Source organism: Myotis nattereri, assembly GCF_964212035.1.
Source record: "Myotis nattereri genome assembly, chromosome: 2".
Taxonomy (NCBI): domain Eukaryota; kingdom Metazoa; phylum Chordata; class Mammalia; order Chiroptera; family Vespertilionidae; genus Myotis; species Myotis nattereri.
The window spans coordinates 115,679,280-115,700,720 of record NC_138076.1 but is presented as its reverse complement, the minus strand read 5'-3'; the positions used below and the strand labels follow the sequence as shown (position 1 = coordinate 115,700,720).

Sequence of the window (21,441 nt, the reverse complement as noted above, 5' to 3'; positions counted from 1 at the left end):
ATTTGCTTTTGTGCCTAAGGTGCCTACTAATTTTGCTTTATGTTCTCTAGGGCCTCATTTAAAAAAAAAAACGTCCCTGCCAAGGAAGAACAAATTAGCAGGCCCTCTTCCTTATTCTTCTTCAGGGATCCATTTCTACCATCAATTTTTATTTCGTTAAGGAGTTTGCACTTCTTCCCTCCAAATATTACTTTTTTTATTCTCTAAGGAAAATAGTACCATCCGATATAATAAAAGGCTAATATGCAAATAGATCAAACGGAACAACTGGAACCGAACAACCAAACAACCGGTCGCTATGATGTGTGCTGACCACGAGGGGGCATGTGCGGAACATGGCGGGCTTTGGCCGCGGTTGGATGGTGGAGCAGGTGAGTGGGGGCACCAGACCAAGGCAGGGGCGCCAGTCGCTGTCATCAGGGTGAGTCTCTGGTGGTTACTAAAAATTCTTTGCTCCCATACCCTGTGGTCCTGCCCGGCGCTTGCACCTACAGCCGACGCCAGAGCCACCACTTGCACCCACTGTCGGTGCCTGACACTAGTCCCAATCACTCAGCGCCATCAGCAGGTGTGAGTGGCAGCTGCTGGCCCTGATCATCCCTGAGGGCTTCTCCACCTCCCCCTGCTCCTGAGGGGCGATCGGGCAGTAGCTGCCGCTCGCACCTGCTATGGGTGCCAGCCCCAATTGCTCCGCGCTATCAGAAGGTGGAAGCAGGGCCGGTGCTATCAGTGTGTGGAAGTGGCAGTGGTGGGAGTGGGTCTGCCGGCAGACAGGAGACTGGGCCGTGGTGGGAGGGACCAGGCAGTGGCACAGAGGATGGGCCAAGACCCGCCCCTGTGCCTACCGCAGCCGTGCAGCCCACAGATCCTTTCAAGGTGCATGAATTTGTGCACTAGGCCCCTAGTTAAACTTATAACTGAAAAATTAATCATTTTTACCTTTTGCCCTTATTTTCCCTATATAATGGCACATGCCAACTCTAATATCATTATACTTGCTTAAGGAACATGAGCTCATACAACTTCACCAACTGGAACCAATTTTGTAGCATTCAAGAGACAATCAGGAACATTACATTTATAAATTTAGTAAAAAGAACAACATTTTACAATTTTAACGTGTAAGAGCATGCAGTTGTGTTAAGGGACAAAAAAAATTTTGTATTCTATTTTGGACTTCTCAGTAATGAGAGAGAACTAAAATTTTGTCATTTATTCATCCAACTATGAGCCAGTCAGGATACTGCTTTGTGAACAAAATAGGAATCTCTCCCTTCAGGAAGAATACAATTGATCGACCAATCCATGAAAATTCTAATTGAAATAAACCCTCAGGAAATGCATTAAAAATGCATTCTAGCCCAGCTGGTGTAGCTCAGTGGTTGAGCATTAACCCATGAACCAGGAGGTCACTGGTTCGATTCCCTATCAGGGCACAAGCCCGGGTTGCAGCCTCAATCCCCAATATGGAGCGTGCAGGAGGTAGCAATCAATGATTCTCTCTCATCCTTGATGTTTCTATCTCTTTCTCCCTCTCCCTTCCTCTCTGAAATCAACATAAAAATATATTTTTAAAAAATGCATTCTAAAAATGTCTACCTCTTCCCTGGGCCTTTTCTTTCCCACCCTCTAGGAAAGCTCCCTTTCCAATGGGACAGGGTAGGTTTACGACTTCAGAGAAGCTATAAAAAACAAAATGTAGAAAATGGAAGTCTTACCATTAATAAATATATAGATTGTAGATTCTGTTAGCTTGTTCTTTGAAGTAGGAGATAGATACTTGCAGCTGTAGAAGCCGGTGTCGTTTGCTTCGGCTGTGTTCAAGGTCAAAGTGCTGCAGAACTGCCTGCCGCCCCTTCCACAGGCATATTTAGTTATGTTCAGCCTTTTGCTTTCCTTACTCACTGTTTCAGGCAAAGACCACGAGTGGTCTGCTTTCCCCCTGCAATCACAGATAAGAAAATAAAACACTATTAGGGCTGGGGCCAGCTCCGAGGCACCCATCTCATTAGGCAGCACTATTCTGAGGTCCTTTCTTACATGTAGTCATCTCTCTCTTTACAGAAAAGCGAGGCATTAGGCAAAGCTTTGCAACAACTCAGATGAAAGATGCAAAAATGTTTCGGGCATCCCTTCCCCTGTTTGCCTTTGAGTGAGTGAGTCTCTTCAGGAGGTGAATTACCTCCATGTGAAGCAGGACACATGTGGTTTGCACTTTGCAAATCACAAGAGACCACTGAAGTCTCTACTTTTCTACTCTGAGAGGGGACCTTTCTACTTCGCCTTAGGAGGGGCAGCCAGAGTATCCCCAAACTGACAGTCACTTACCTGCATTTGATAGATAGCTTCTTGCCTGCTTGTATGACATGCTGGGTGCCATTTAAATTCAGTTCAGGACTTCTTAATTTTGAGTCTGAACTAGATCCTGGAAAATAAATTTTTGAAATGTATTATTTGTAAATTGCCCTCTCATCTTTTTTTTTTAAGTCATATCTTTCCATAAAGGTGACTTTTCATCTTTAACTTAACTTTCATATGCAGAAAGGTGCACCTAATACAAAGTTCTCTTAATTCACTACTTTTTTCTAGTCCAAGTCAGACTTGTGAATATTACATATCCTTTTATACAAATGATTTAAATAATATCCAAAAGCCCATTAATTTAGAACATGAATAGATTTATACATGGTTCAAAATGCAATTACATTAAGACCACAAGAGTGTGAACAAAAAGGGGGCCACATACTAAACCTGAGAGGAGGCCTGCATGGCAGCCTTACATACTGAGAGACCTAAAGTCATCACAGAGGATGGTCTGCACATCAAAGTTCCTAACCAAAAGTGGGTCGTGGGGGGTCAAGTCCTAGGCCTGTGGCCTCCTTGACAAAGGTCAATCTTAACCTTCAGTGAACCTGCCCATTGTTGTTGTTGTTGTTGCATCTAACGTAACATTCCTTTGAAACATCAGAGTAGCCTCCTTTCCTAGACCCTTCAGGGCACAACCGCTGGCACCAGAGCAGGAGACCACGGAACCCCTCATCATCTTGTTCCCCCAAATGCCATCTCTGTGTGCAGTTAATGTTAAAACTATCCCGTACATACCAATGTAACAGGAGTATGTATCTCCATTTGACTTTCTATCCAACCCCAGAGATTTCCCTGCTTTGCTTTCTTCCACCCTTTAATTTTCCACTAGTGGATTTCATGTAGCCCCCTTATGTCTCCTCCTTTGATTGTAATGTATAAAATAAGCTGCAAAACTGCCATTCTCTGGAGCATTTTTCAATCTGTTGAGATTTTGCTTCCTGGCAGTTGTCATTTTTGCTCAAATAAACTTGTAAAAATTCTTTATAGGTTTGGATGTTTCTTATGTTGACAGTAGTAACTTATTAAAAACTCTCAGGATGAAATGTTATCCAAAACATAGTTCTAATACCAGTGGGGTCAACTGTATTTATGGCCTATCTTCTTTTCTGAATACAAAGCATACAAATTTTCCTGGGTTCTAAACAGAGCTCAGCCATTATTAAGCCATAATATTTTGGGCAAGTCATTTTCTTTCTGAACTGTTTTTCTCATTTGGAAAACTAATTCTAAAACCAAAATCAGTTTTAGATGCCATTTGGTTTGTCTTATGTAATCTCTAAGTTCTCTCTATCATTGAACAGGAAAAAAAGGAACTGTTCACTCCTATGTGACATTTGACAAGCACATCTCATGAGGATTGTTGAGAGACAATAAAATAAACTGCAAACGTGCCTTATAATCTCTATATCACTACACCACCCAATGATAATATCCATCCTATTGACTGGCTGCGTGAGCCTGGACAAGTCATTCCTCTCCCCACAACTCAGTTCTTTTATCCGGAAAAAGAGAGCCTGGACTGGATAACCTTGGCTCTGACTTTCCATTACCAACAGTCCCTGTTTCAGGGCTCCTTGAGCCACATATACTACAGAGGTTGATTCTCTCCTGAAGCTCTCATTGACTGGTCAGATGGAGCTCAGTAAGTTAATTGCTTTTTTCAGATCAATGAATATATCCTCAAGAGAGGATTAAAAAAAAAAAGGAAAGTTCAGAAGAAATATGAAGAAGGGGAAAACAATGCCACAATCAGCAGTCTTCTAGAGGAGCAGTTACAGAGGGGCAAGGTTCTTGCATGCATCGCTCCAAGACCAGGCCAATGTGGCTGAGCAGATGGCTATGTGCTGGAGCGCAAGGAGCTGAGTTTTATCTGAGGACAATCAGGGCCCAGAAAGGCAAATAAATTGTCCTTCCTCTGATCTTAGCTCATATAATAAAGGTATTTGTTGCTCTAAAAAGAGAAAAAGAAAGATCTCTCCACCTCCTTCTCCTCTGCTCCCCACTGCCCCTCCTCACGTTCCTTCTCCTCTTCCGGCTGAGGCAGCGCAAGGGCTAGCTAGTAAAAGCCCTGGATTAGCAGGGATAAGGGTTGGGGGAGGGAGGAAAGAAAGATACTCTGGGAGGGAGGAAAGATACTCTGGGAGGGAGGAAAGTTGGGTAGAGCCAATCTTAGGGAATATTTTTTACTTTAAAAAATAGATTTATACAATGGATTTCAAGGCGGAAGATTGAGCTGGACAGTCCCCAGGTTTTAATGTCGATCCCAGGTCAGAGAGATGAGATCTACATGTCAAATTCCACAGTTAAGTCTAGCAGTGCTCTCTAGTGTTTCTCTTGGGTCCTAATATCTAAAAAAACAAAAACTAGACTCAGTTAAAGGTCTGCAGAGCTGCATTTGAAATTTAATTCCTCCATTTACTCACCATGTGGTTTTTGTCATTACTGAATTTGTTGCTCCTGTATTCTCCAGTGTGAAACTGGGGAACCCACGACCTTTCTCACAGGTGTTGTGTGTGGGCATGTATTTGCAAAGATATTAAAGGAACATTTTCTGCTTTTCTGGTGTTGCTGATGATATAAATTAATATTTTTAAAGTAACTTTTACATATAATAGGCCCTGGTATGAAATTACTACTAGAAAAAAATGGTTCAATATTAACTAAGTTAAATTAAAGTCACTGGCTTATATGGATATAATTGGTCTACCACATACCCCCCCAGAACAAGTCAACCCATTCAGGCACTCATATTTATGGGCTTCCTGAGGCAATGTCTAGCTCACAATTAGTGATGCATGAGCATGCTAGGCTTTTCTAAAGCCACAGCCAGTGCTTGCAAATACCTATCCTGAGAAATGTCTAGGCCAGAATAATTTCTGCCCTTCTTTATGGCATACAATGCTGGGGATTTGGTTGAGCAATTGTTCGTGTGCTGGAAAAGACCCAGCACCACCTCCTGTGGAAAATTCTGGCATTGCTTGCAGGTAAGCTGTGTGGCTTGTGTGGAGCTGAGGCGTTTTCTCATCTAGGAGAGACCACGGGAAAAGGCTCCCTTTTCTGGTCGGTACGGGCCATTCCCACTGCCTGCAGCTTTGGTTTCCAAATCGAATGAATCTTTCTTTATCACCAGCAATCCTGACCCTAATCAGAGAGAACCTTTGACCTCAAAGGACCGCCCACATGCCAGCAGAGAGGAGATCCCATGAAGAATATGCCACCTGCGCATTCCTCTCTTCACTCCTGTTCCATCCTCCAACCGAAAGAAGACAATACAGCTGAGTGATTAAATAAGACATTGAGACCAAGATAGGATTATCGGAAAGAGTACAAGGAAAAGGCTAAGAAAAATATTTTGCTATATAACTAATCCCCACTGACATCAATTAACTTTGCACTTGGAATGAGGAAGCCAGATAAAAGAAGTTCATTAAAACAAAGGAAAGGAGAAGTATAAGGAAACTGTATTTCCAAGGAACTGGACCTGAGTACATCGCCATTCCTCAGTTAACAGGAAACTAGTTTCGTAAAGATCAATGGAGGTGCCAAGATACAGTTTAACAAGAAAACTAATACTAGTAAAGTAAAAGAAAAGTGAAATATTTATTCTTCAAATGCTTTGAAATGACATTAGGCCTTAAAATATTTATTCAAGGCAGTTTAACATCCGCATACCTGTTTGAGTAAAGAAGATTTAACTAACATGTTTTGGATTACCTACTGCATGTCAGATATGTTTTCTGTCTCAGTAGTGATATACATAAAGATATAAATATGTCCACATATGGCTCCATCTTCACACCATGCATAAGTTAGTTTGATCTCAGTAAGTAGCTTGGAATCACACTGCTCGTTCAGAAACAAGTCCACAAGATACCTCATTTCCGAGGGTGGAGTGCTACAATTTAACAATGACTTCCCCATTGTGAAGCTCAGATGGGGATCAAAACAGAATGCCATGGTAACCTAGAAGTCTAGTTTACAAGAATTATTGCCCTCTCAGTGAACTAGGTGGTCTGTGAACTATTGTTTTCTTCCAAGTCAACTACAATATAATTATGAGGTGCAAAAAAAAATCTCCTTATATCAGGAAAGTTATTAAATAAACAAAAATCACAATGCAGAACATAGAAATAAGCTTGAGCACATACTTCTTTATTAGAAAAAACTAGTAAGCAGTGTGGGCTAATAGTATTAAAACACAATATGTGTCCTTGGACTTAGATGAACACTGACATTGTGTTATCCTTGTCTAAATGTTATTTTCATTGTTTGTTCTGTATTATCTGGTAGGTAAGAAAGAGAATAGAACCTCATGACCCTTTAACAAAAACCCCTTCTCTCTCCACTGCCAAGTGTTGGGTAGAAGCCCCCAACACAGACTGTCCTGTAATGCCACTCTCCATTCTTCACCTTCGTCTCATGACAGCAAATGCAACACTTTCTTGCACTTCAGTGGGAAGAGAGTAAAATTCCAAGGAAACTATAATTTTATTTTGCAACCAAATCCAAAGCACAAATGATTGAGGCTCTTTTTTCAAAGCTATCATGCTGGGTCCTAAAAGAGTGAACTCCCACTATAGGTCATGAGGAACCACACACAGCTCATCATTTTAAGGCTGAGAGAAGACTCACATGTAACGTCTGACTGAAAGTACATGAAGAAAACTGCCATTTGCCCAGACAGCATGGTTCAGTGGTTGAGCGTCAACCTATGAACTAGGAGGTCATGGTTCAATTCCTGGTCAGGGCACATGCTAGGGTTGTGGGCTTGATCCCCAGTGTGGGGTGTGCAGGAGGCAGCCAATCAATGATTCTCATGATTGATGTTTCTATCTCTCTCTCCCTCTTTCTTTCTCTCTGAAATAAATAAAAATATACTGAAGAAAAAAACACACAACTGCCATCTTATTGATCTAAGTGGAAAGTGCTTTTACTAGTTGAACTCTACCTCTAAACAAGTACCTCAGCTCCACTTCCTTCCAGATGCCTCTACTCTGTTGAAAAGGGACTTATTCAAATGCAAATTGTGAAATGTCTATTCTTCTATTATTCACTTAGTCTCCTCAACTCTGCTACTAACTAGCTCTGCTGTGACCATGGACAGGTCACATTTTTCATCTGCCAACAGAGGGGGCTGGATTTAGATTTTTACAATCCCTTCCAGGTTAAAATTCTGTGATTCTGAAATCACAGTAATTGATACCAAATATACAGTTTGAAATTGCATTCTAAAGATACTGATGACTAATAATAAGACAGATAACCCAATTTCAAATGGGCAAAGGATCTGAATAGACATTTTCCCAGTGAAGATATATAAATGGCCAATAAGCACATGCAAAGATACTGGATGTCAATAGTCATCAGGAAAATGCAAATCAAAACCACAGTGAGATACCACTTCACACCCCCTAGGACAGCTTAAATAAAACAGACAGACAATAACAGTATTGGTGAGGATATGGAGAAATTGGAGCCCTCATGTATTGCTGGTAAGCTTGTAAGTAGTGCAATCACTTTGGAAAACGGTATGGCAGTTCCTCAAATGGTTAAACATAATTTAAACATACAGTGGGGCCTTGACTTACGAGTGTCCCGACAAACGAGTTTTTCGAGATACGAGCCGTCTCTCGCCGATTTTTTGCTTTGAGTTGCGAGCAAAAATTCAGGTTAGAAGCCAGCTTCAGATACCCCACCGCTAGTTGGTGCAGTGAACGTCACAGTGAACGCCACAACATCAGCCCAGTATCACGTGTCTCACTCGTTCACTTTAAGATTTAACATACAAATAATTTGAGTTATGAGCTCCGTCACGGAACGAATTAAACTCGTAAGTCAAGGTCCCACTGTACAACCCAGGAACTCCACCCCTAGGTATCTAACCAAGAGAACTAAAAACATACCCTATATAATAAAAGCCCAGTGACTGAACAGTGGAATGACTAGAATGACTAGTTGACCAGTCGCTATGATGCACACTGACCACCAGGGGGCAGACGCTCAATGCAGGAGCTGCCCCCTGGTGGTCAGTGTGCTTCCACAGTGTGAGCACCGCTCGGCTGACCCAGATGAGCAGCGCTCCCATTGCAGGCTGATCCCCGCTGGCCACGCCCCCACCAGTACACAAATCCCATGCACCAGGCCTCTAGTGTCCATATAAAAAACGAAACCATAGCAGCATTACTCATAATAGCCAAAAAGTGGAAACCTAAATGTAATATAGCCATACAGTGGAATATTATTTGGTAGTAAAAGGGAATGAAGTATTGATACATGTTACAACAGGGATGATCCTGAAAACTTCATTCTAGGGCACATGGAGAAAAGCCCACATGAGGACACAGTGAGAAGGCAGCCATCCACAAGCCGAAGAGAGAGGCCTCAGAAGAAATCAAACTTTCTGACACCTTTGAATCCAGTTTCTGATACCATGAGAAAATAAATCTTTCTTGTTTGAAAAACAAAGACAAAAACATTATGCTAAGTGAAAGAACACAGTCACAAAAGGCTACCAATTATATAATTTCTTTTATATGAAATGTCCAGAGCAGGCAAATCCACAGACACAGAGAGCAGATTGGTGGTCTGGAAAGAGAGGAGTGGAGAGTGACTAATAGTGGGCATGGGGTTTCTTTGTAGGGTGATGAAAATGTTCTAAAATCAGATAGTAGTGAAGGTTGCATAAGTCTGTGAATATATTAAAAACTACCAAATTATACAATTTTAAAAAGTGAGTTTTGCCCTAACCTGTTTGGCTCAGTGGATAGAGCATCGGCCTGTGGACTCAAGGGTCCCAGGTTTGATTCCAGTCAAGGGCATGTACCTTGGTTGCGGGCACATCCCCAGTGGGGAGTGTGCAGGAGGCAGCTGATCAATGTTTCTCTCTCAGTGATGTTTCTAACTCTCTATCCCTCTCCCTTCCTCTCTGTAAAAAATCAATAAATTAAAAAAAAAATAAAACAGTGAGTTTTATGGTAGGTGAATCTTATCTCAATAAAGCTGTTATTAAAAAAAACAAAACTCGACTAAAGTAATCACAGAGTTAAGTTGAAGGCCTAGAATATCAAGCTATTTTGAACTTCGTTGGCACATATGACCCCATTGGTATTAGATTTATGTTAGTTATTTTTTTGGCTCAAAGCTTTAGAAGGCTGATTTTAAAGAATTTTTCCTTCATGATCCATAACATCACTATCTATGTATTAAAAGCTTTATAAACATACTGCAAAAAAATCACTGTTCCCCCAAATCACAATGTTTTTATGAATTTAGTTTAATGTTAATTTTAAATCACTTCAAATTGTATATTTTTAATTTTAACTGAATTTTTATATAAAAAATTTTATTTAAATTGGAATTTTAACAGAGTCCCATTGAAAATTATATTGTGAGAGTTGTGTTCCCTTTTATATTAAAATTATTGATTTCTAATTTATTTTTTTTAATATGAAGCTCTGTACATTAGTTTTATTTCAAGTGACATACATCTGTCTTTGATTTCACATACCTTGTTTCCAATAGTGCATAATCCTATGTGATAAATGACCTCTTCAGCTAAATATAAATCCCCAAGTATCATGTTTCTAAAATTTGATTTTAAGATTATGAGTCTCTACTAAGGTTGTGTGAGGTTAATTAAGCATAATTCATAATAAAAGATATTCTTTGCTCAAGATGTAGCTTATTAAAAGCTTAAGTCTCACACTAAATCTCATAAAATATATTTGGTTGCTGACAAGGGGGTGGGGGGCGTTAAGAATGCAATTGCAGATAAACCAAATTTCCAGAAACCACCAAAATGTTTTTTGAGATGCTAATTCCTGCAAGGCTCTAGCACTTCATAAAAAGTTACATCTTGGTCTTGACCTCTGTGTCAAGCCACATCAAAGTATTTATCGGGTAATTTGAATCACACATTATAACCTAATACACTAGTTAGCAAGAAGGCCTTCAGGATGTGCATCTTTCTTTCACTTCTGGGATGATGGAGCAAGAGTCCAGGGTTCATGTTCCATCTACCAAGAGACTAAATCAAAGATGGGAAAACCAAGGGAATCTGTACGGCAGCATCATAACTTGAGTGCCACAATTAACCATGACATCAGTTTAAAAAATGTTATTTTTCTCCCTAAACAACTGGCCTTAAATCAAGGAAGCACCTAAACAAATGAAAGAATGTTTACATAGATACATGCACACCTAGATACCTACCTACCCGTATGCACACTTTTCTCTTAGTGAAAACGTCGTTTGCTTTGGGTGTGGTGGGGAGGTGGGTATAGAAATGAAAGAGGATTTTCGTGTGTGTGTCTTAGTCACATTCTTCATTTCTTCAGGCACAGAAAAAGCTTCTAGCGCAGGCTTTAGAAATGGATTGTATTGGACAATAGCACTTTGAGATGAACAAATATAACATACTGCTAGGGTGGCTGTGTCATTGGCCTTAGAGTCAACCAAGGACCATGCTTAGGTGGCTGCTGTCCAGCAACAACCCAGGGTGAGGCAAAAATGGGTTACAGTTGTTCATATGGAAAATAATATAAAAATTAATAAATAATAATACAAGGATAAGCGCTGTGTTTCGTGTACTCACAACTATAAACCTAGTTTTCCCCCAACCTGTACATTTAATTTGTAGAAAGTTGCTAATCCCAGGGATTTGCTATTTTCCCAGGCATCTTTACGTTATGTTAAACGCACTATTTTACCACATGGACCCACAAAAAGAACTCACTGGCTTTTTGCTTTTGGAGTGTTTGCTATTGTAAGTGATCCCAAAATTATTGGATTTGAAAGTGTCTGGTCTCCATGTTTTAACATAAAATTTAAAGTAATCATTTATATAGCTTTATGTCTTAATTCAAGTGTAAAAAAAAAAAAAGTGAAAAAGCTTATTTTTAGCGTTTAATTTCAGGAGCTAGCAGTGCCACTACCCTATAGACACGTCCATTTAAATAATTCTGCTGCGGTTTGTTTTAAAGCTGCTTTACAGCTCATGTTTTAATTGTCGGTTGTCCCACACATAGCTTGTGCAGCACATGGCACAAAGGACAATCCACAATGAGCCACTGCAGTGGGCAACATCTAAAATAGTCAGAAATTGGACAGTATTCATTCCATCCAGGCATGGGCTATTGACTTTACTCATTTTTCCAAAGTTTTATAAAAATTATTTAAAAGAAAAAAATTCTGCCTAACCGGTTTGGCTCAGTGGATAGAGCGTCAGTCTGTGGACTGAAAGGTCCCAGATTCAATTCCGGTCAAGGGCATGTACCTTGGTTGTGGGCACATCCCCAGTATGGGGTGTGCAGGAGGCAGCTGATCGATGTTTCTCTCTCATCGGTGTTTCTAACTCTCTATCCCTCTCCCTTCCTCTCTGTAAAATCAATAAAATATATATATATATAAAAAAGAAAAAAATTCTGTGTAGTTTGAGATGTTTACCATGAGAAAAGTACTTTAATAACATTGACATTCCTACTATCACTGTTTAAGAGGGGGCACGTCTCCAGTATACCTCTCAGGTTTTCACTTGACACTGGCTTCTCGGAGGGTCATGGTTTAACAGGGCACGTTCATTTATCACCAGAACTGTCATCAGGCTACCATCAGGGGTCTACCCTCCCAATGACCTGTCCCATGCACAGCTCCTTTTCATGTGACATCAGAGTTAATTAAGGTCAGTCAGTGAGAAATCTGCTGGCCAAGGAGTTACCTTTTCCCCAAAAATGCTCTCCTCTTACACCACTGTCCTTTCATGGAATAGGTTGAGAAACCACCTCTGTAGAGCTGCCTAACATGTCATTTCAGTTTACCAGAAGATGTCATGGATGTTATCTGAGCTGCCTGGAGCAGGGGTCAAGATCTGGTTGACAGTGCATGAGACATAGCTTGGCAAGTATTCAGGAGAGAAGTCTGGTAGACCTTCATCTGGTTACAAAAGGGAGATGAACAGAATAAATGGTCTTTGTTCCCTAAAAATGTTGGGAGGACGGTTTCTTCTGTCAGGCAGGGCTTAGCCATGCTCCGTTTCCCTACAATAGCAAGAAATGCATTACATTTGAGGCATGCTCCCCACTGGTCTATGTTCAGAGGACTGTGGGGAGACTGGGCCTGATGTCATCGGGTATAGAATGGATCATATCACCAGCAGTGTTATGCTATTTATTGTTCATGTTGATTTCAGGCCAGAATATATTAACTTTCAGGTTGTGAACACCAGAAAAAGATTGCTTGGTAGAGGTGCAATTTCAATACACACATGCAATATACGCAAGACTGTGACAGAGTGCTTATTGCTGAAAGAGCATTCGGACATATGTGCATTAGAATAGTAGTAATATTATTAAAATGTTTGAACTTACACAGTTATTCATTTGCAAGCATCAGATTGTATGTATGCAACCCACGATTTAAAGGAAAATTTTCTTTGCTCTACAAGGCACGGGGATTACAGTTTGTTCTACCACCCAATATTTTACCAATTACTCTGTGTCCATTACTGTTGAATGCTAAAGTTCCAGGCGCCTATGGAGATGATGACAGCAGGTTTCTGAATTTCATGGACATGTTATTTGCATGAGCCCCTGTGGCTTCCTTTAGGAAGGAAAGCATCAGAGAAGATCTGGGAAATCAACTCAATATACTAGTAGAAGCTTGCCATATAATGAATGGTTAAAGTATATAAACTAGAATTGGAACTGTTAAATTTAGCTTAGCCACTGCCTATAACCTGTCAGTAACACAGATAACCTTCAGATTCACACAGTTTTTTCTAGGGGAAAAATATGGAGCTGTATGTTGTGATGCTATTAATTCACCAGAAAAAATATGCATCATGCTAATTTGCATTTTGAATTCAAAATAATGCCTTTAAAATGTGTATAATAAAATAAAGAAGAATAGGCAGGCAGGCAAACATGCGCCTTAACAGTGAAGCTATTCATGCAAGAAAAAGCTGAAAATATTATGATAGCTAGCCCAGTGTTTGGTCTGTTCTTTTCATATATTCTTCAAATTTATAATCAATTACAAATAATGAGAGCAATTACAAATAATGAGAGTATGCTATCTGCTTTGCATATAAAAATAGGGGAGAAATAAAAGGAGATTGGGAGGCTGAGAATGATAAACTTCTGACATTACTTTTTAAATTTTTTTTTTATTGATTTCAGAGAGGAAGGGAGAGGGAGAGAGAGATTGAAACATCAATGATGAGAGAATCATTCATTGACTGCCTCCTGCGCACCCCACACTGGGGATCGAGTGGGCACGTGCCCTGACAGGGAATCGAACCATGACCTCCTGGTTCATAGATTCAACCACTGAGCCACACTGGCTGGGCCTGACATTAATTTTAAGTTTACTTGGACAGTTTATAAAATCCTAACTATATAGAAAACATTTTCTGGAGTACTTTAGACTGTCTATAAAGACAGTGCTTTATAAATTCACTCACTAAGAGGAAAGTTGAGATATCTCTGTCTTTATAAACAATAATATACACAAAACTCTGATTTTTGAGATTTAAATGGCCAAGAATGTGCAATAAAGTGATTCATCATAAGGAAATTGAATTTTTGAAAGCTTTGCTAGCATACTTTCTAAGGCTCATTAAACACTATCCTTGACATTGTATTTCAATATTGTCAAAATCAGTTTTCTTCTACATTAAACTATTTGAAATATAATTGCTTTTCACTGAGTACACTTTGGAGTCTAAACCTGCTTAGACAACGGGATGGGTGTGTTGACTTAACGATTCTTTCTTAAAAATCATAGGTTCCTTCAGTTTCCATGTTTTCTTACAACCTGACAAATTTACTTAGTAAATATTTGTAATAGCTGTTCCTTCTTAAGTTTTTACAAACTTTAAAAAAAAATCTCATCTCAGATGGAATTAATGTTATATAAGTTTTGCTGGGAGTCATGGTTCTGGAAGGGAAAATAACCTATTAAAAGCAGTGTGCTTCCACCAGCGGTATCTCATCTTTAAAAAAATATAATTTACTGAATGTTTTTCACTCATTTCAGCATGTGATATGAAGACATTCCTGACAAACATCAAAGGACACTTTCTAGCCATTTGCACCCCAAACCTGGAGAACATTATGTTTAATTCTTGGGACATTTTTACTCATACACTTTCGTTAATCTATCTAGAACTTTGTTACTAGAATTAGTCTTTTTTATATCATCCAAGATACTATATCTCTGATGAAAAACAAAACAAAACACCGATTTCTGTTACCAGTTGGCCATCAACCTAACAGGCCTTAAAATAACATATGAATCAGCTCATTCTTGGGGACAAGGCCAGAACAAATAGAAGTTACATAAAGCCCGAAGGAAGACGTCTATGGAGACACAGTAAGGTCCCTAGTATCAGTGCCGTCTGCACAAACTCAAAGTACCCAACCCTCTGAAAGAGGCCCATAACTCTAGGAATCTGGGAACGCCTCCCTCATTTGTCTATCACATTCCCATATGACCACTTCCTCTCACTCCCTCACCTTTTTGATTTCTCCAATCTTTAGCCTCAGTATTTATTCTCCCATTTAATATTTTAAGCATATACTAAGAGAAGCATATACTAAGAAAAAAAGATTGCTTTCTTTAAGTTTCTAACATAGGCTGCATAATAAATAAGTAAAAAACTATGTATAGGTGTATGTAATTTCCTATTTATAAACTCCTTTTTATACAAACACTAGAGGCCTGGTGCACGAAAATTCGTGCACTGCGGGGCGGAGGTCCCTCAGCCCAGCCTGTGCCCTCTCACAGTCTGGGAGTCCTCAGGAGATGCCTTACTGATGGCTTAGGCCTGCTCCCCGAAGCCACAGTCTGGCCTCGCTCTGCGGGAGGTGCCCAGATGGGCTGATGAGGGGATGGTGCCGGCCCCCCCCATCGCCCCTCCACTGCCGCTGGTCACTACCCCTCCCCCCCATTGCTATTACCTCCCTCTGCCCACTGGCACGCACCTTGGCTGGCCTGGTGCCGCCTGGTTGCTGGCCCCGGCCCCCACCGACTGGTCGGTCTGCCATTCAGTCAATGTGCATATTACACTTTTATTATATAGTATAAAATTACATTCTATTTGTACGTTATCACAGGGAAGTACCAGCTGTGGAGGTAGCTAACCCAGCCCAGGGAGTGAGGAACTTCTCTCAGAAGAATGATATTGAAGGTAAGGTCTGAAGAATGAGTGCGTGTGTGTTTGCAAAAAGGAAACACCAGCGAGTCTTTCTCCTTCAAAGACTTCCAGATTTTCAAAACTGCTAAAACTCATCTTTACTTTTTAAGCAATTGTTACCAACTGCCTTTCAAAGTTTCTGGATTCTACAACTCTGCTTTCCTTGGCCACTTTGCTGAGAGGAGAAAGGCCTATTGTCTTCATATATAAATAAATATCTGACTTCACTTGCCACTAGAAAAAAATCCAAAAGCGAACATTTTCTAGAATATATGCTCAGGTCACATTGTGAAATCACAGAAGAGGCTTGGGATGAAGACACAGCAATGAGGGTCATAAAAGAAGAGGATGGGATGTGATCCATTAGCCAGGACTTAACTCGTTCTCCCTTTTCACTCCTATTCCTAGCCCAAACCTTCTTATTCAAGATGGAAAAACAATGGCAACAACAGTTACATTACCTAGTGTCTTTAGACTGTGTTGGTGTACCTAGAAATTAAAGTTCCCCATAAACGGTCCCTCTTCTGTGCTGTTTGGAAACCTTGATCAGCAAGAGTATCCCACAGCAGGAGGACTCATTAAAGGAAATATCTCCTGGGAACCATTTCTCTGGTGGCTGGGCAGTTTAGATCCTCATTCTGAATCCTGAGTCTAGATTCAATTCAGGAGAACATGGCAAGCTCAACCAAGGATAAGAAAGGGGTCACTGGAACCAAAGGGTGGCCCAAATGGAAGGAACAGAACATTTCAGATGTGTGGGAGAATTACCACCAACTCTTGGACATATGTCGCCAACCTCCGTCACCTACACAACTCACACATAGTTTCTTAGAAGGAGAACTAATGTGGAACCATGTCTCCTTCAAAGGCCTCTGTGACTCATCGGGATGGTTAGGATACAGTTTCAATCAGTTTAACCAGCCGTTTATTGAGTGACTACTATATATTAGGCACTGTACTGTATTTACAGCTGGAAGATGGATAGAAGGCCTTTCAGCCCTGAGCAGCCTCCTAGGACATGAGTCATCTAGAAGTGGATTAGATGAATCCCATCTAATATATTAGATGACTTATATAGGAGACTATATAAGTCAACAAATAGAGATCACCTTAAATACAAGGCATTTATACTAATTTCCTGAATGCTAAATGACTTTATGTGGCAAACACTTTGCATAGGGTATTTTTCATTTATGAGTTTTGGGAACAGGGAATAGGGGAGTGAGTGATAGACCATTTTTTCATCTGTGCATCAACAATGTGTGTCAAATATCCCCTATCACTTAAGAAGTTATAGGTGCATTTATGGTGCTAACAGTGAATAATAATCTAGTAATAAATAGGGGAATTACTCAATCCCAGTGGTTCTCTCCCTCTAGTTTTAACAGAATTCCCTATGGAGAAGATTTCAAAGCTATAAACATTTCCAAATAACAACAGAGAACAAAAATCCAATCCAGCAGTTGACATTAAGTGGAAAAGAGAGTTAAACAATGTTTTCCAAAAAGAAAACAATACCATTAATCATAGTCCAAATGCTTAACAAGGGTTTACATGGCCTTTTAAAATTGTTTGTTTGCAATCTCCCTAATAGATCTTTGCCTTTCCCTCTGTTTACATATATTTTTGGTGTCTCTAATGCCAACTTAGAAAAAGAAAACAAACATAAAAATCAGTCTATATCTCACTCCTTATAATTTTCATCCAAGGAGTATATCCATTTGACCACTCTCCACTGTTTTTTTTGGAATGAGAGATAAAGAAAAACTCCTCAATAGACGGCAGGATAGGATTTTTCTTAGAGTGGGATAAACGTGGCTACATTCTGGTACGGAAAGGTGGCCCTCCAAGTAGTAGATCAAGACAAAAGAAAATGCTTTTTTCTCTTGACTTCTTGCAGGTTTGAATTCCTGAAAGGAATAATCTAAGGAAGAACAAGAAACCCAAGGAGCAACAACAGGGCAAGAAATGTTTCCATTTCTGACAATAGTAGAAGGGCTGCCAATTAAACAGGGAAATCAAGGCTGTGGCTGTGTCCATCCCAGACAGAAAGTAATGCCTCCAGGAAAATGCTCTAGAAGAGCTGTCTTTTTCTCAGACATAATAGCTTGTCATTCTAAATCAGGGAAACTAGAGTGGCTTTCTTTATTTCCTAGATTTTAACATTCAAGGTATGTTTGTTAAATGTTGGTTTTGATTTTATTTGATTTTTAAAATAATCTTCAACCAAGGATATGTTTATTAATTTGACAGAGAGACGAGAGAGAGAGAGAGAGAGAGAGAGAGAGAGAGAGAGAGAGAGAAACATCATCAGCTGCTTTCCACACCCCACCTGGGAATCCAACCTTTACCCTAGGTATATACCCTGACCACACCCTGACAGGAAATCCAACCCTCAACCTAGGTGTGTGGCCTGGCCCAATGAAAGCACAACCTTCCTTTGCACAGGACGCTCCAACCAACTGAGCCACCTAGCCAGGGCAAAGGACACTGCTTTTAAAATCAGAAAGATGAAGGTCTGTGAATCCTAATCTGGTCACTCCACAAGGGTGTGTGACACTCAGCAAATCATCCTGAGCTTCTAGGTGTCAGTGGGGGTAAGGTTAAAAGTGCACATGCTCAGGAGATGCTGGATGGTGTATTCCTGCACCTTCCCCTGGGGTGGTATTAAGTGGGCCCCTGTCCCAATCTAGGTAGCAAATCCTTCACAGTCAAACACACACCAGGGTCCTTCCTTGTACTCATTTCATTGAGAAAAAGTTCCAAGTCTTTGAGGTTTCTGGGATCTAAAAGGTGCTCAGAGAAGCAGACACTGGATTCCTGGAAGCGACCTGAAAGAGGACAGCCCCGCTTTCTCAGAGGATCTGCATGATGAGGCCTTTTCCAGAGTCAAAGGGATGGCTGGTCTCAGCGTCCTTTTGCTTTAGTTAGTTAGTTTGTTTGTTTATTTTATCTTTATTGTTGAAAGTATTACATGTGCCCCCTTTTTTCTCCCATTGACCCCTTATAGACTACCGCCCATCCCCCGGCCCCAGGCCTCAACCACCCTATTGTCTGTGTCCATTGGTTATACATGCATGCATACAAGTTCTTTGGTTGATCTCTTTCCACCCACCCACACCTGCCCTCTGAGATGTGATAGTCTGTTTCATGCTTCTGTGTCTCTGGACCTATTTTGTTCAGCAGTTTATTTTGTTCATAAAATTCCACATATGAGTGAGATCATATAATACTTGTCTTTCTCTGACTGGCTTAGCATAATACTCTCCAGGTCTATCCATGCTGAATCAAAGGGTAAGATAGCTGTCTTTTTCATGGCTGCATAGTATTCCAGGGTGTAAATGTACCTGAGCTTTTTTATCTACTCATCTTTTGATGGGAACTTGGGCTGTTTCCAGATCTTAGCTATTATAAATTGTGCTGCTATGAAATAAGGATGCATACATTCTTTCTGATTGGTGTTTCAGGTTTCTTAGGAGAGATTCCTAGAAGTGGAATCTCTGAGTCAAATGATAGTTCCATATTTAATTTTTTGAGGAAATTCCATACTGTTTTCCATAATGGCTGCACCAGTCTGCATTCCCACCATCAGCGTACTAGGGCTCCCTTTTCTCCATACCCTTGCTAGCACTTGTCATTTGTTGATTTGTTGATGGTAGCCATTCTGACAGATGTGAGGTGATACCTCATTGTTGTTTTAATTTGCATCTCTCTGATGATCTGTGGCTTTGAGCATTTTTTCATATGTCTCTTGGCCATTTATATGTCCACTTTGGACAAGTGTCTATTTAGGTCCTTTGCTCATTTTTTAATTGGATTGTCTTCCTTTTGTAAAGTTGCATAAGTTCCTTATATATTTTGGATATTATTCCTTTATCAGATATATAATTGCCAAACATGTTCTCCCATACAGTGGGTTCCCTTTTCATTTTGTTGATGGCTTCTTTTGCTGTGCAGATTTTATTTTGATGTAATCCCACTTGTTTGTTTTTTCTCCTTAGTTTCCTTTGCCCTAGGAGGTGTATCCACAAACATATTGCTATCAGAGATGTCTGAGATTTTGCTGCCTATAGTTTCTTCTAGGATTTTTATGGTTTCACATCTTATATTTAAGTCTTTTATCCATTTTGAGTTTATTTTTGTATATGGTGTAAGTTGGTAGTCTAACTTTATTCTTTTGCATGTATCTGTTCAATTTTCCCAATGCCATTTATTAAAGAGACTGTCTTGACTCCATTGTATGCTCTTGCCTCCTTTGTCAAATATTAATTGAGCATAATGGTATGGATCAATTTCTGGGGTCTCTGTTCTGATTCATTGATCTATATGCCTGTTCTTGTGCCAGTATGAGGCTGTTTTTTATTACAGTGGCTTTAAAGTATAACTTGATATCTGCTATTGTGATCCCTCCAACTTTGTTCTTCTTTCTCAAGATTGCTGTAGCTATTTGGGTTCTTTTTTGGTTCTATATAAATTTTGGGGATATTTGTTCTAGATCTGTGAATATGCCATTGGTAATTTAATAGGGATTGCATTGACTCTATAGATTGCTTTGGGACATTTTAATGATGTTAATTCTACCAATCCATGAATACAGTATATTCTTCCATTTGTTTATATCTTCTTCCATCTCTTTTTTCAACTACATCCTGTAGTTTTATGAGTACAAGTCTTTTACCTACTTGGTTAAGTTTATTTCTAGGTATCTTAATATTTTTATTGCAATCATAAATGGGATTGTTTTGTTTCTCTTTCTGAGAATTCAGTATTGCTGTTTAAAAATGCTATCGATTTTTGGGTGTTAATATTATATCCTGTTGCATTGCCAAATTCATTTATTAAATCTAGTAGTTTTTTGGTGGAGTCTTTTGGGGTTTTCTATGTACAATATCATGTCATTTGTAAATAATGAAAGTTTTACTTCCTCCTTTCCAATTTGGATGCCTTTTATGTTTTCTTCTTGTCTGAAAGCTGTGGCTAGCACTTACAGTACTATGTTGAATAAAGTGGTGAAAGCTGACATCCCAGTCTTGTTCCTGTTCTTAGGTAAATGATTTTAGTTTTTGTCCATTGAGTATGATGTTGGCTGTAGGCTTGTCATATATATCATTTATTATGTTGAGGTATGATCCCTCAATTCCCACTTTGCTGAGAGTTTTTATAAAAAATAGATATTGGATTTTGTTGAATACCTTTTCTGCATCTATTGGTATGATCATGTGATTTTTGTCTTTCAGTTTGCTTACGTGATGTATCACATTTATTGATTTGTGAATATTGTACCAGCCTTGCATCCCTGGAATAAATCCCTCTTCGTCATGGTGTATGATCTGACTTACTAATATTTTGTTGAGGATTTCAGCATCTATGTTCATCAGGGATATTGGTCTCTAATTATCTTTCTTTGTAGTTCTTTATCTGGTTTTGGAATTAAGATAATGTTGCCCTCATAAAAAGAGGTTGAAAGAGTTTCTTCTTCTTGGATTTTTTAGAATAGTTTGAGGAGGATAGGTATTAGTTCTTTGAATGTTTGGTAAAAGTCCCCTATGATGCTGTCTGGACGAGGGCTTTTGCTTGCTTGGGGGGGGGGGTGTTATTACTGCTTCTATTTCATCAATTGTTATTAGCCTATTCAGGTTTTCTGATTCTTCCTGATTCAGTTTTGGAAGATTGTATTTTTCTAGGAATGTGTCAATTTTATCCACATTGTCTGCTTGTTGACATATAGTTGCTCATAGTATTTTCTTACAATTCTTTGTATTCCTGTGATGTCATTTGTTACTTCATCACTTTCATTTCTGATTTTAATTATTTGGGTCCTCTCACTTTGTTTCTTAATGAGTCTGGCTAAAGGTTCTTCAATCTTGTTTTTGTTTTTGAAG

General features: G+C 39.6%; 1 protein-coding gene across 1 annotated transcript in view; it reads right to left on the bottom strand.

Moving 5' to 3' along the window:
- FLT1 (fms related receptor tyrosine kinase 1) overlaps nt 1-21,441 on the bottom strand; it is a 197,052-nt gene that overhangs the window by 161,744 nt on the left and 13,867 nt on the right. The window contains exons 2-3 of the mRNA XM_081083615.1: nt 2,329-2,425; nt 1,719-1,942 (exon numbers count right to left, since the gene is read on the bottom strand). Of these exons, the coding sequence (XP_080939741.1) occupies nt 1,719-1,942; nt 2,329-2,425 (321 nt within the window). The remainder of the gene's footprint in view (nt 1-1,718; nt 1,943-2,328; nt 2,426-21,441) is intronic.